The following is a 15,024-nucleotide window of genomic DNA, read 5'->3' as shown; positions in this document are numbered from 1 at the left end:
CATCTATAGATGACTTTGGGTAGTATGAACATTTTAACAATATTCTTCCAATCCATGAATATGGGATATCTCTCTACTTGTTTGTGTCTTCTTCAATGTCTTTCATCAAGGTCTTGTAGTTTTGAGAGTATAGATCTTTCACTTCCTTGGTTAAAATTGTTCCTGTTTTATTGTTTTTGATGCTATTATGAATGGAATTTTCTTTTTTAGATATTTTGTCGTTAGTGTTTAGAAACACAACTGATTTCTGTATGTTGAGTTTATATACTACAACTTTACTGAATTGATTAGTTCTTTTTTTTTTTAAGATTTTATTTATTTTTGAGAGAGAGAGAGCACAAGTGGGGGCGGTAGGGACAGAGGGAGAAGCAGACTCCCTGCTGAGAAGGGAGCCTGATGCAGGCCTCGATCCCAGGACCATGGGATCATGACCTGAGCCAAAGGCAGACGCTTAACAGTCTGAGCCACCCAGGCACCCTCATTGATTAGTTCGAACAGGTTTTTTTTTTGGTAGTCTTTAGGGGTTTCTTTTTTATATATATAAGATCATATCATCTACAAAGACAATTTTACTTCTTTCTTTCCGATTTGGATACCTTTTCTTTCTTTATCTTGACTCAATGCTCTAGTACTATGTTGAATGAGAGTGGTGAGAGTGGGAACCTTTGTTTTCTTTCTGATATTAAAGGAAAAGTTTTCAAGCCTTCACTGTTGCATATGATGTTAGCTGTGGGTTTGCCGTATATGGCCTTTATTATATTGAGGTATTTTCCTTCTATACCCAATTAGTTGAGAGTTTTTATCATGAAAGGATGTTGTATTTTTCCAAATGCCTTTTCTGCATCTACTGAGATGATCATATCATTTTTATCTTTCATTCTAGTAAAGCAATGTATCACATGTATTGATTTGATATGTTGAACCATCCTTGATTCCCAAGAGATAAATCTCACTTGATCACAATATATGATCCTTCTAATGTGCTATTGAATTCAGTTTGCTAATATTCTATTAAGAATTTTTGCATCGGTATTCATTGGGAATATTGGCCTATAGTCTTATAATCTTATATATCTGTCTGTGGTATTAGAGTGATGCTAGCCTCGTAGAATGAGTTTGAAACTATTCCCTCACCCTTGACATTTTGAAGAGTTTAAAAAGGATTGGTGTTAATTCTTCCTTAAAAGTTTGGTAGAATTTACCAGTGAAGCCATTTCCTCCTAGAATTTTCCTTGTGGGAGGTTTGATTACTGATTCAATCTGTTTACTTGTTATTGACTGTTCAGATTTTTTATTTCTTCATGATTCAGTCTTGGTACATTCTATTTCCAGAAATTTATCCATTTCTTCTAGATTATCCAGTTTGTTGGTATATAATTGCTCAGAGTAGTCTCTATGATCTTTTGTATATCTGTGGTATCAGTAGTAATGTCTCTTCTTTCACTTGATTTTGAGTCTTCCTTTTTTCCTTAATCTAGCCAAAGATTTGTCAGTTTTGTTTCTTTTTTTATTTTTTTTAAATATATTTTTTTAAGATTTTATCAGAGAGAGAGAGAGACAGAGGCAGGCAGAGTGAGAAGCAGGCTCCTTGCTGAGCAAGGAGCCCGATGTGGGACTTGATCCCAGGACCCTGGGATCATGACCTGAGCCAAAGGCAGAGGCTTAACCGACTGAGCCACCCAGGCGTCCCTGTTTATCTTTTTTTAAAAAGAGCTCTTAGTTTTGTTGATCTTTTCTATTGTTTTCTGGCCTCTATTTATTTCTGTTCTGATCTTTGCTATTTTCTTCTTTCTCTTAACTTTGGGTTTAGTTTGTTCTTTTTTTAGTTCCTTAAGATATAAAACTAGGTTGTTCAAGATCTGAGATCTTTCCTTTCTCTTAATCTGGGCATTTATTGCTATAAATGTCCTCTTAGAACTGCTTTTGCAGCATTCTATAGATTTTGATATGTTGTGTTTCCATTTTCATTTGTTTCAGGATATTTTTTTCATTTCCCTTTTGATTTCTTCTTGACTCATTGGTTGTTCAGGAGATTCTTCTTTTTACTTTTAAAATCACTTTTGTCTACCTTGGTTGATAGGTACATGGACAGAATGGGAGGGTGATTTGGCCATATCATCAGTAACCAATGGATTGTGGGTGGATTTGGCTGAGGGTCCAAACAGGCCAGGTCAAACAGGTAGTAGAATATGTAAACAAATAATATGGCTAAACAGAAAATCTGAGTTACTACTGCTATGTGAACCGCCTCCCTCCCCCCCATAATTGGCATCCACAGACTTGTTAGGCTTGAGGACATCTGGGTTGTGTAATATTTGGTTAGTTTTCTTAATTTTCTTCTTCACGGCTGTCAGGAGGCTTGGATAAGTAATGTGGCTGAAGCTAAGGTACATTTCCGTCAAACCCAAGGATAAATTCAAATTCATTTCTTCAAAAACAAAACCTTGAGACCAAGAAACTGAAAGGAAGCTCTTTGGTTTAGAATGTATGCTCCAGGATAAAGAGAAGTATGCATTTTATTTAGAATCTCTCCACAGAATTCTATCTCCTAACTACATTTGGATTTGCAAAATTTGCAGAATAAAACAGACAGACCAGCTTATGGAGAATTACAAGGTAGAAGTCTGTTTTTGTGTCCTCACACTCTGTTTCCTCTTGGTCTCCTCTGCCAGGGTGCACACCACCTGCCATCAGCCCCTTGTCTCAGTGCCATCCACTCTTTTCCTTACTGGTTGTTAACCAGTCCCCACCAGGGAGCTGTCTCTTACCTAATGTTTTAGTTGATACTGACTTGAAGTGTGGTTTCTTCTAGATGATGCTGCATTTAGGACTCTTGACAAGAAGAGATGTTTTTACATTTGGAGAGTGGACCTTCAAAAAGCAAACTTGTGGTCTTGTCTACTCTCTCCTCTCCTATCATCATACTTGTAACTCTTAAGGACAAGCCCAAAAAGGATCAAATGGGTTAAAAACAAAACAGAACAGAAATTTGATGGCATATTAGATTCCATGCAAATATTTTTTTTCAACAGATACTTACTGAGCATTTCTGATGTTCTGGATATTGATTTAGGCACCAGGGAAACATAACAGAAGACACACAGGGTCTTCGCCCTCAAGGACCTTGCAGTCTAGGAAGCTCACAGAAAAAAATGCAATATACAACACTGATCATGTGCCAGCTATCCTCCCAAAGATTTGATAATCTCATATAATGACTAGAAAAACACTGAGGTATTTACTATTAATTTCATTTTACTGAGGAAATTGACCTAGATACAGTAAATAACTTATCCAAAATTACAAAGTTAATATGGCTCAACCATGCCAACCCAAAACCAAAAACAGATAACCACAGATCTAGAATGTAGAGCCAAAGCTTGTATAACTCCAAAGCCTGTATTTTGCTTTCTGTGTCACACTGCCTAAAGTAAATTCAATTTTGATTAGATGTAGAATTATAAACAAACTTACCAAACTGAAAAATTAAACATCTATTAAGAATTTCAGGTATGTCTAAGTAGGCTCTACACTTGTGAATTCTGCTCATCATCAGTCCAACTCTAAGAGAGAATTGGTTGTGGTTTGCTACTCTGAGGAGCTAGGTTCCTGTCTCAGTCTATTTCATGTTATTAATGTTGATATATCATTCTGTTGTATTTCTTTGTTTATTCCTTGGGTTAGGCCTTGTGTGCTTGTATTTGATATGTAAATACACTATATACTTTATATATTTGCAGAAATACTATTATAAAAAGCTCTGTGAATGTAATACTATTCATATCATTATTCTCTTATAATAAATCCTCATGTTATTCCTCCATTTTCCCCTTCCTCTCCATTTTTTTTTTTGTGTGTGTGTTTTCCTGTTTTGTTCTTTTCTCTTCTACTTTTCATTTTCTGCATTCTGCATAGTCTTGTTCTGGCTCTCCATGTTGGCTACTGTGCCCATTCAAGTAATAACACTCCACAGCTATTGCTTCTTCACTTCCCCTTTCCTTTGTTTTAACCATCAGTAAGCATGTAACCTTTTTTCTTTACTCCCCTAAAACTGCTGGATTCCATGCTCATCCATAGAGTTTTCTTTATTCACTTATGCCATCAAAAAAAAAATTATTTCAGTAGGAAAGAGCTACTTCTACACAATGCTACTACTTTATTTATTTATTTGCTTTATTTTAAAAGCACTACTAAAAGTAGTGTGGTAGTGGCAAAAGAATAGACACACCAATCAACAGAACAGAACAGCTGGCCCAGAAGCAGGCCCAGGAGGCCCAGGAACTCAATATATTTTCAAAGAAGTATCAAAAACCAATGGGAGAGACAGATTATTCATTAAGTAATGTTGAGAACATTTTGATATTTGAAAAAACCTATCAGATCATCACCTCACATAACACACTAAAACGGCTTCTGGATTTAAGAATTAAAAGTAAAAATAAAACTGCACAAGAGGAACAAAACTTAAGCTAAAGGAGAAGGATTTTTCTAAGCATTAAGGCAATGTAAGAAATAAAAAAGAGGATTGGGGGCGCCTGGGTGGCTCAGTTGGTTAAGCGACTGCTTTCGGCTCAGGTCATGATCCTGGAGTCCCCGGATCGAGTCCCGCATCGGGCTCCCTGCTCGGCAGGGAGTCTGCTTCTCCCTCTGACCCTCCCCCCTCTCATGTGCTCTCTCTCTCTCATTCTCTCTGTCTCAAATAAATAAATAAAATCTTTAAAACAAAACAAAAAAAAAAGAGGATTGGTTAATAGATTTCACCATAAAAATGAACATACTAACATGACCAAAATTCATAAAAATAAAAAATAATATGCAACTAATGAACCACTAAATTCTACCTATGAAATAATAATGCACTATGTTAAATGGATTTTAAATAATAAACTAGGAATAGTACTGCCGTAAGTCTGATAAAGGATTATTATGCTTATTATATAAAGAACTTCTACACACAAATAAGAAAAAAATGCTAAGACTCCAAGGGAGAAGTACACAAAAATAATAGCAGATAAGTTTACCAAGTGGAAACACAATGAATAATATTAAATTACTAAATTATTTTCAGCCTCCCTGGCAGTTAAGAAATATAAAATAAACTGCTTGTTTAAAATTTGCAAAAACTTTTTATAAATAACACTTCAAGCTGGAAAGACTGTCATGAAATGAGCACTCTAGCTTTTAATTGAAGCATAACTTTGCCTAACCTTCTGGAAAAAAATTCAACTATTAAAATATGGATAAATTCCAATACAATATTTCCTATTTCAGGAATCACTCTTGAGGATAGATGCTGTCACAATTAAGTACAAAGATGTTCATATTAGCATTGCTTATCACAGTATTAAGAAAGACCAAAAAGAAGAAATAGAATGAAATGTTTTGCCTAATAGTATAATGGTTAAATTATGATATCTATTTGTTGAATATTAACACAGCCATTGGCTTGCACTAAAAAAAAAAAAAAAAAAATTAAATAAAGGGAAAATTTTATGATACAGTGACCATAAAAATCAGGAAATAAAGTTGAATGCTAGTATAATCTTGTTAGGTAAAATATAAATGAAATGCATCAAATATTAACTGTATTTTCTGCATTGAGGAATTATGGACAGTTTTTGCTTTCTGTATTTTTCTCTATTTTCTAGGGTACTTTTTAAAAACAATAGCTATACTTCTTTCTTAACTTTGAACAGAATTTTTTTTTTTTTTTTTTTTTTTTGAGAGGGGGAGAGAGAGAGAGATAGGCAGAGGGAGAGGGAGAAAATCTTAAGCAGGCTCCATGTCCAGTATGGAGCCGGACGTGGGGCTCAATCTCACAATACTGAGATCATGACCTGAGCCAAAATCAAGAATCGGACACTTAACTGACTGAGCCTCCCAGAAACAGAATTTTAAATAATAAAGCAAAAAGGCACAGTGGACCATAATCATCACTCAGTCATGAGATAGAAATTTCAGTTCAGGCTTCACTGTTTTGAGTTTAGTAAAATTTACTACATATGGAATGTGCTTATTTTCCTGAACCTGTTGATTTAATAAATATATTTGATTTCCGTGGCCTCTGGATGTAACATATTCCCCAAAATGCCACCTCTGCATTCTTTTATTTAAATTACAGAAATCAGATACTTTGAAAGATGATCAATGACTTTGAAAGGTTCATATACTAATTTTTTTTTTTTTTTTTTTTTCCCAAAGAGTTTATTTGAGCAGACCTGGAGACTATACTAAATTTTTTATAAAAGATTCTAGAATCTTGCAATCCCAAGTGGTCTGTAGACTGGTGTTATCATCAATATCGGCAAACTTGTTGGAAATGCAGAACCTCAGGTCCTACCCAACTTACTGAATCAGAATCTGCGTTTTAATAACATCTCCAGTTAATTTATAGGCACAGATTTGATAATTACTGATCTAGAACACATATTCTGGTTCAAACTACATGTCTACAATGTAACTATGTTCCTCCCTTGAAGCTAAATCTATGTTCATGTCCTAAGTACCAAAGAAATATCTTTGTGGTCTATGAGCTCTAAACATTTTCTTAGAACAAAAGCAGTCTCAGGGTGCCTGGGTGGCTCAGTCGGTTAAGCGCTGGACTCTTGATTTAAGCTCAGGTCATGATCTCAAGGTCGTGAGATTGAGCCCCATTGTGGGGTTCTGTGCTTGGTGTGGAGTCTGCTTGTCCCTCTCTCTCTGCTCCTCTCCTTGCTCGCTCTCTCAAATTAATAAATAAAATCTTAAGAAAAAAAAAGCACTCTCCAACAACTGAATGGGATATGTTCTAAAAATCTATTCGTAGGTAAGTCAATTGGTTACAACTTGCAACATACAGTAATATTATTAATACTAAACATCTAGGTCACCCTACAGAGTAGCTTGGTTAATCCACAATGTAGCTAAAGTGGGCCAAATTGCATTTTAATCATTGTTTTTGATGGGAAAATTTGTTCCCAGTCCTAACAGAAGAGTCTAGGAAAGCCTGATCCTGCCATCAATACAGCACTTTCCCATAGATTCAACCATGTAGACAACTGGTAGAGCTAATAGTCTAATTCTGAGAGTGTTGTAGATACAAGAATAAAATAGATAGAAAAGACAGGAATGCTAAGTGTTGCTATTGACTCATTCATGTTGTCTCCCACTCTTCATTTTTACTAAGAATAGACATTGGCAAGATTATTTATCTTTAGGGGTTTGGAGGAACCCTCATCCTCGGACTGAGGGATTTAACCTTTCCAAAACTGGTATGGCTTCATTAGTATCAACCTATAACGAAAGAGTTATAACTGAATTCTCATTAAGAGTATTTTCTTTGCTTGTCCACTCTTAAAATGCAGTTCTGGGGCGCCTGGGTGGCTCAGTCGGTTAAGCCTCTGCCTTCGGCTCAGGTCATGATCCCAGGGTCCTGGGATCGAGCCCCACATCGGGCTTCCTGCTCCGCGGAGAGCCTGCTTCTCCCTCTCCCTCTGCCTGCCTCTCTGCCTACCTGTACTGTCAAATAAATATATTTTTTAAAAATGCAGTTTTGTCTTACACAAAATAATTTGTTTGAAATAGACCTGAAGAGAGGGATGTAAACAAATTTCAGTGCACATTGTTTTCATGAGGTATTTAAACCATGATGTTATATTCTCCATATTTCAGACATTTATGGCTTCATTGAGATTCATTTTCTGTAACATTTTGAAAATAAAAAAGGTACATTGATTTATACTTTTTAAATTATACTCCCTCAGATTTTCTTATATATTCTTATTTCATCTTGAGAATTCTTGTTGCAACAGATATTTCAGAGTAAGAATATACTCGGTAGGCATTTTATATTAGAAGTACTTTTAAAACACCTATTTTAATAGAAAAATTAGAAAATAAAACAAACGTAAGAAAATTATAATGCTCTATTAATTCCATATCCCAAAGGTAACTTACAAAATTCTACAAATAGCTTTTTTTTCTTTAAAAATGGATCAATATTCCTAGTTTTGGAAACTGCTTTTCACTCAACAATGTATCATGAATATGTTTTTAATAGACTTCCACCTACTTCAATAAAGTTCTAAAACATTTTCAATGGTATCATAATATTCTTAGAGGATACATTTATTAAAACATTTGGGTTGTTTTCCATTTTTTGTTCTCATAAACATTTATAACTAAATCTTTTCAAGACTAGACCCTTTTCATTAAATAATCAAAGTGGGAGATAAACTTCCAAAGATAGCTAAGTTATGATCTGTTGTAGTGCAAGACTATTTAATAAGGGAGTATGTTTTGTTAACCATTACATTTTATTTAATCATGGTCACAAATGAGCTTTTATGCTTATTGTTCACTTCTTTTCCAGTTTTTCCATCTATTTTTCATTAGATACTTTTTGACTCCTGTATCACGGTAATTCTCTTCCTTTTGGACCTGGCAAAAACTGGGTATTTCTTGTGCTCATTTTGATTTTCACGTAAGAGTTTATGATTATTGGGGCACCTGGGTGGCTTAGTCAGTTAAGCGTCTGCCTTTGGCTCAGGTCATGATCCCTGGGTTCTTGGATCAAGCCCCACATCGGGCTCCCTGCAGAGCAGAGAGCTTGCTTCTCCCTCTCCCTCTGCTGCTCCCCCTGCTTGTTCTCTCTCTGTGTGTCAAATAAATATTTTTTTAAAACAAGAGTTTATGATTATCAGAATACTTTTTGGGTAGATTCCACACATTAGGTGGAACAGCCTCGTGGATACACTAAGTGTCCAATGGGAAATCTATAAGATGTGGGTGAATACTGCAACTAGTAAAATGAAAAGGTCTATTGAAAATAAAGGTACATTCTTTTTTATATATGTATTTTGCTTGTATGTTGAACTGTCACCCAAATGTACTTAACTTCATTGGACAAGTATAAGGCTTGCCGATTTCCAATTTTGGCAATTCTAAATTCCTGGTAGCCATTCTGGAGCTGCTATTATTTATAGCGTAGTATGATTAATTTTGTTATTTTAAGTTTAGCTAAATTTGTTCTAATATGCTTTTCCCCAGTCCAAATACATTTCACCTTTTAAGTCTTAAAAATGGACTTGGTAGGATCAAAAGGGTATTTAACCACTAACTATTGTGGTAAGAACCTAACAGTTTCAGGTAATGTAGAATTTAAAGGAAACCCTGAATAACAGTCATGTTATTTAGGATCGTATCTACAAACCTTTTTCCGTCTTAAAACATGTTCAGTCAAAAACCCCCCACAGGTTTGGGGGGCTATTGACAGAGAATGAGAAGCACAAGGGAAAGGTATTTAGCCTCTGTCTTCTAGGACTCCAGATTTCAGAATAAAGAAGTCACATTTTGTTTTAATCAAACATTTTAGAAAATAATGTTAGAAAAAATTTAAAGCTTTAGAGAACATAATTCAAATAGATTCAAAGATGCAGAATTCATCAGATTATATTCCGGAACCAGTATGACTTAATTCTCCCTAGATTTTACGAATCTTTATTAAGAGAAACCAAACTTACTGTCCAAAGTGATAACATATCAAAGAAATACATATCAAAATATGCTGCCATTATTAATAGTTCTTAACATCTTTATTGCATTTACAATGTGTGGAACATTATAGGGATTTACAGTAGAGGCCAAATATCCCAGCCCTTAAAAATTGAATAGGAAAGATTGGATGAACCATACATAAATATCTCTGAACACAAGCATTAGAAACATACATATGATTATAATTTTACAGGCTTATACAAGTAACTGCTATATGTAATATAACAGGCAGGAAGGGTAAAACACAGCGAATAAGCAAGTCACTAGGGTGTGAAATAACTATAGCTAGGTGGTACTAAACAAAAAGACAACACAGAAGATATGATTTGTAAAGCCTAAAATGTCCTGTAAAAACATAGCTATCCCCTATCACAACTGTGAGGTAGAATTCTTCCCACCCCGTTTTCTGGTTTCTTGACCACCAATTGGGGGGCTTTCCCATCCAGATGGTTCTCTCTCACATTGTTGTACTCAGAACAGACTAGTAGTACACATTTTTGATTACCCCTTCTACCCCAACTGAACAGAAATAATCTTTTCTGTATTACAATTGGTCTTATTTCACCTACTGAAAACGGGTGGCAAAAGTTAGTAAAATAAACAAACCAGTGCTGTTTCTTCTAGCTAATATATCACCATGCTTGGGAAATGCTTTAATCTTTCAAGAAGTGAAACTAATGCTAACATTTCAGGCATAGGAACCCGTTGGGGAGCTGTTTTGGGCAGACAGGTATTTCTTTCCTCAAAGAACACCAACTGCCAACCGTTAACAATGCCATTTCTATCACAAACCCACTTCTAATATTTCAAATATCAATCATAAAAATAGTTTACACCTTTCTACACATCCAAAATATAGCGAAAATCCGGGACACAGTACAACCACATTAGAAAAGGTATAGCAGTTTCTTTTAAAACTACCTTATGACACAGGAATTCTAATCCTAGGTATCCACCCAAGAGAAATAAAAGCCTATCTTCACACAAGACTTACATTAAGAATAATCATAGCAGCTTTATTTATAACTACTAATGCTGGAAACAGCCCAGGTATTCATAAATAGGAAAATGGATAAACTGCAATATAGTCATACAATGGAATACCACTCAGCAATAAAAAGGAATGAACTACTAAAACACCTAACAACATGGATATATTTCCAAAAAACGGTAAGTGAAGAGGCTTCTAGAAAGAGTACATGCTGTGTGGCTCTATTTACATAAAGATCTAGAACAGATAAATTTGATTCTGGTAGACAAAAGAACAGTGGTTGCCTTTGGGAGGATGGAGTGGGGTCAAGGATTGACTAGAAAGGGCCAAAGGGGGATTTTCTGATAACATTTTATATTTTGATAGCACTGTATGCATTTTCCAACACTAAGAGATGCACACTTAAGATTCATGCACTTCATTGTATGCTAATTTTACATAAAAAATGTAGTAAGCACATACTGAGCTCTAGTTAATATGTATGCTGCAGTTATTAGTAGGAAAAGTGAAGATGCCTGCAATTGGATGAATTGATGGATGGATATGTGATAATGCAAGCAGAGTTAATGCTAACTAGCATCCAGGTGATTGATACACTGTAAAATTTTAATTTTTTTAGTCTAGTTTTAAAATTTTTATAAAATGTTGGAAAAAAAATTCCAGGGTGCAACACTTACCAAATAATGCCACTGAGAATTACATTATTGATCTCATGGCAAGATAATCATCAAATTCTTCTTAAGTGTCAATTTAGAAACTTAAGACCTTGTGAGGAGATATTCCTGAGTGTGAGTTGACCAATCAGCTCTCAAATCTATACTGGCTCAAAACTGTCAGTTACATTTTGATCCCCTCACACCTTCCAAAAATACACATATTGATCATATATTTTCAACAAATTTGTTGACTGTGTAGGCTAATGTAAGAGCTAAGATGAAGAAACATTCTTAAGAGAAACATCAAGCACAGAAATTTCTACCTGACTTCTAAACTAAAAAAGAACTACGGCAACTATAATAAAAGATGTGTAGACCCAAAACACAAGGTGAGGTTTGATCATACTGCACAGGACCCTATGTTCTGAGTGGAAGGACATCTGAATTATCCTCTGTCTCTCCAAGGAGGGACTCATCTGGGGGCGACCTAAAGTGATGGCATGTAACTTGTAAATACTTCTAAGGTGACTCCTTGAGATTCACTAAGACTGGCTTCAGACTTCAATAGCCCTTTGTCAGTAGTTTTCCACATGCCTGACTTAAAATCCATTAACAACACTGTGCGTATTACTTAGTGGCTGGTAACTATCTTCAGTTATTTGCTAAGAATTTCTATATAACTATATAGGGATATTATATATATATATAAAATATATATATATATATATATACGGCACCTCATAAGGGTTCTCTAACAAAAGTAATCTTGATTCTTTAAGAATTTTACTCATTGCTTTCAAAACATGTAGTCACACTTCTGGCTTTCCTTTGACCTCTAAGCGCTTCATGTTCTAGTACAGGCTCTGCTTTTGTTGGAGCACATAGATTAGTGCTGTGAAGTTTTCAGGTTTGCTTTAAAATACTGCAGTCATGTTATTCAGGATCGTATCTACAAACCTTTTTCAGTCTTAAAACATTCCCCCGTATTTATGCTATTTCACAGAGCATCCCTAGTTCTAGCAGTCTATTACAGGACCAGTCTTTGTTATTATCACTGCTCGTTGATCAAGATTGCTCTTCTCTAACCGTAACAGTACTAATGGTAGTCTCAAGCCATGCCTGTTAATTATTAGGATACTTTTAACAGCTTTGTGCTTTTGCTGTTTCCACCAGCTGGTGCTGGCTGAGATCCACTCTGAGTATGACTTTTACTTACTTATTTATTAATGGCACTGTGTCATGTCCTGTCACCCCCAAAGTAGAAGATACTCCTCACTTGTCTTCCATCTCGCTGGTCTATCATCCTGCCATAAAAGAGTTAATCTGTCAGATTTAAAAGTCTTGTTATTTACTAATGAGCTCACTGACTCCACCCTTAGTATTTCCAGTATGTAATTCTGAATGTAAGGGAAATGGAGCTCAGAGAGGTGAGCATAGTGCCATTTCCCCCATGACCCTATGCTCATCATCTGAGACAAGAGTGACATTAAAGAATGTTCTACTTTTTATTCTGAAAAGATAATAATAATTCCTTCCACTTTGGATAATATTGTAGTTTTCAACACATTCTTAAATATGATTGTATTTACAAACCCAGAGACGTTTAGTCATTTTTACAAAGGTCAGTAAATGGCAAAGCCAGATTTTGAGTCAGATATTCAAACTCCAAACTTTTTCCATTATATTCACTACAGTTCTTACTTTGGCTTTCTTATGATCTTTATTATGCTTGCCATTATTTATGCTTCTTAGCTAAACCTAGACGTTTCTATAGCATACACTGAAGACACATAATGTCAGATGTTAAATCAATACTTATTTTTGCCTCATCGAGGTATCTGTTGCCCTCCATATCAGAAGTATATTTTCCACTTCCAACTGAAGCTGTTTATTTTCAGAACTGAAAGTTAACACTGATAAGTTTACTAATTAGGGAACTAACTGGTCAGGTATGTTCCAGCCTATCTTCTTAATTCTAGGGAATTTTTCCTTTGGGGGTTTAACCAAAGATATCTCAACCACGTAACTCTTGTCACTGACGATATTTACTGATGTTAGTTTCCCATACCATTTTCAATAAGCTCAAAATGTGGAGGACTTTAGCAACCACAGCATGTTTAGTTCTTAGGAACCACAGGATTTTACTATGGTCCTGTGAGGATGGGAAGAGTACACAGCAATATCCAATCTCTCTGGCAAGGAACTTAAATGTAGTAGAGAATTCAGAGTTCTTCCTCTGACTGTAGGCCCTACAGTGAGTTACGTTCAGCTAATCTCACAATAATGCCATTGGTTACAACAGGTTTACAACAGAGTATGGTTTGCTCAGCACTATCAGAATGTAATCATCATGTTCACCTTAAAGCGTATGCCACCAACAATAACAAACTAAACAGCACACCCCATATTTCAACTGACAGGTAATGAAACAACACATCAATACTAGTTAACACTCAGGAGCGCTGGCCAATTTAAATGCCTACAAAGTGAGAGTAGTATCCAATCTTCTACACAGTAATGAAGCCTAGACCTGCCATCAACATCCTGGCTGGCGGACTGAGCAGTTTCATCACCATCATCAATGAGTCATCCTAGCAGAGTAAGGTCGACAACAATGAGGATTGGAATGAAGTTAATTTTATCCAAAATAAAGTTACCATCTTTGCATCTTAACTTTGCTGGGCCAGACGTGTGAAGAACAGATGTCAAGACTGTTATATACTGAGCTTAAAAAGGAGCAAATATACAATAAGAAGGCAAGAGGGAAAAAAATCCCCCAAACAAGAACGAACAAATAAAAAACAAAATAAAACTAGCCCAATTAACACTTCAAGAATTCCCTGAGATGAGCTAAAGTAATGTAGAAAGTTGTGGCATATACCAATAATGGCAGATAGAAACGATGGTTCTTTCTCCATTTGTGGGCCAACATTAATTCTTGATGTACAAAGAACTCATGCTTTCAAACAGACTGCAGTCACTTCCTTCACATGTACTCTAAGTAAACTCTAATGCTATGAAAAAAAAAAACACATTAGGGCATTGTTGGGTTTTCAGTCATCACTGAATACCCATATGTATTTTATATGTATGTATACATATAAAAGTAGCAGCAAATTTACAAATGAAGAGCAACAGTATTCTGTCAAAAGCATATTCAGTTTCATCTGAAATCCTCAAATTACAAATAACATTTCCAGATGATGCCTTATTTTACTCTTGCTGTAGGCTGGATAGCTTAAGGCATATTAAAAATTAACTCATTGGACAGTAAGTAGTCAAGCTGATGATAAAACTAAGAGTCCCATTACTTACAGTGCAGTTCCTTTCTAGCAAAGTCTTAATAAAAATATTCTTACTATTCTGAAATTCAGAATAGATCTTGAGTGTAGCTAAATATCTATATTACCTAATATGTAAGTATCTAAAATACCAAATGACTTCCTTATGAGTAGATTGATGAGTCAGTCATAATTTTAGGAAATATATTTAAAACACACTTCAGACTAAAAAACAGAGGGAATTATTACTAATGCCTACAACAGACCATTCACATACAGAGGAAGTGAGCAACTATGAGCAAAAGGCTGGGAACAGGAGAGTCCCACAAGATCCCTTCCCTCAATAGAGATTATAATGTAGCAGGCACAGACATCAATAAACAATTGTAGCATGTGGTTAGCACCATTATGAAAACTGAAATGAAGAATCACAAAAGTTCATACTCAGAAGTCCTAAAAGACTGAGAAGATATCAAATATAGAAGGAATTTCCAGAATGTTCTCAGAAGTAGTAGCAGCTTCTGGGAGGATTTTCTGACATGTTTGACTAGAAAAAAATTAA

The 15,024-nt window shown here is 35.3% G+C and overlaps 2 protein-coding genes across 5 annotated transcripts in view; both read right to left on the bottom strand.

Annotated features, from left to right (window-relative positions):
- Positions 1-4,576, bottom strand: part of CCDC141 (coiled-coil domain containing 141) — a 210,969-nt gene extending 206,393 nt beyond the window's left edge. For all 3 annotated transcript variants that reach the window (XM_035007626.1, XM_035007624.1, XM_035007625.1), the window contains exon 1: positions 3,041-4,576. The gene's annotated coding sequence lies outside the window, so the exon portion shown is untranslated. The remainder of the gene's footprint in view (positions 1-3,040) is intronic.
- Positions 4,577-6,949: 2,373 nt separating this feature from the next.
- The window catches only part of SESTD1 (SEC14 and spectrin domain containing 1), a 151,131-nt gene continuing 143,056 nt past the window's right edge, over positions 6,950-15,024 (bottom strand). The window contains exons 19-20 of one of the 2 annotated variants that reach the window (XM_035007633.1): positions 12,398-12,485; positions 6,950-7,272 (exon numbers count right to left, since the gene is read on the bottom strand). In XM_035007633.1, the coding sequence (XP_034863524.1) occupies positions 12,429-12,485 (57 nt within the window). In that variant the 3' untranslated portion in view covers positions 6,950-7,272; positions 12,398-12,428. Of the gene's footprint in view, positions 7,273-9,550; positions 12,486-15,024 lie in introns of those variants that run through there. The other variant, XM_035007632.1, reaches the window with a different exon arrangement.

The sequence above is a fragment of the Mirounga leonina genome, unplaced genomic scaffold (assembly GCF_011800145.1).
Source record: "Mirounga leonina isolate KUSES-001 unplaced genomic scaffold, KU_Mleo_1.0 Mir_151, whole genome shotgun sequence".
Lineage (NCBI taxonomy): Eukaryota > Metazoa > Chordata > Mammalia > Carnivora > Phocidae > Mirounga > Mirounga leonina.
This window is presented reverse-complemented; position numbering and strand designations above follow the sequence as displayed.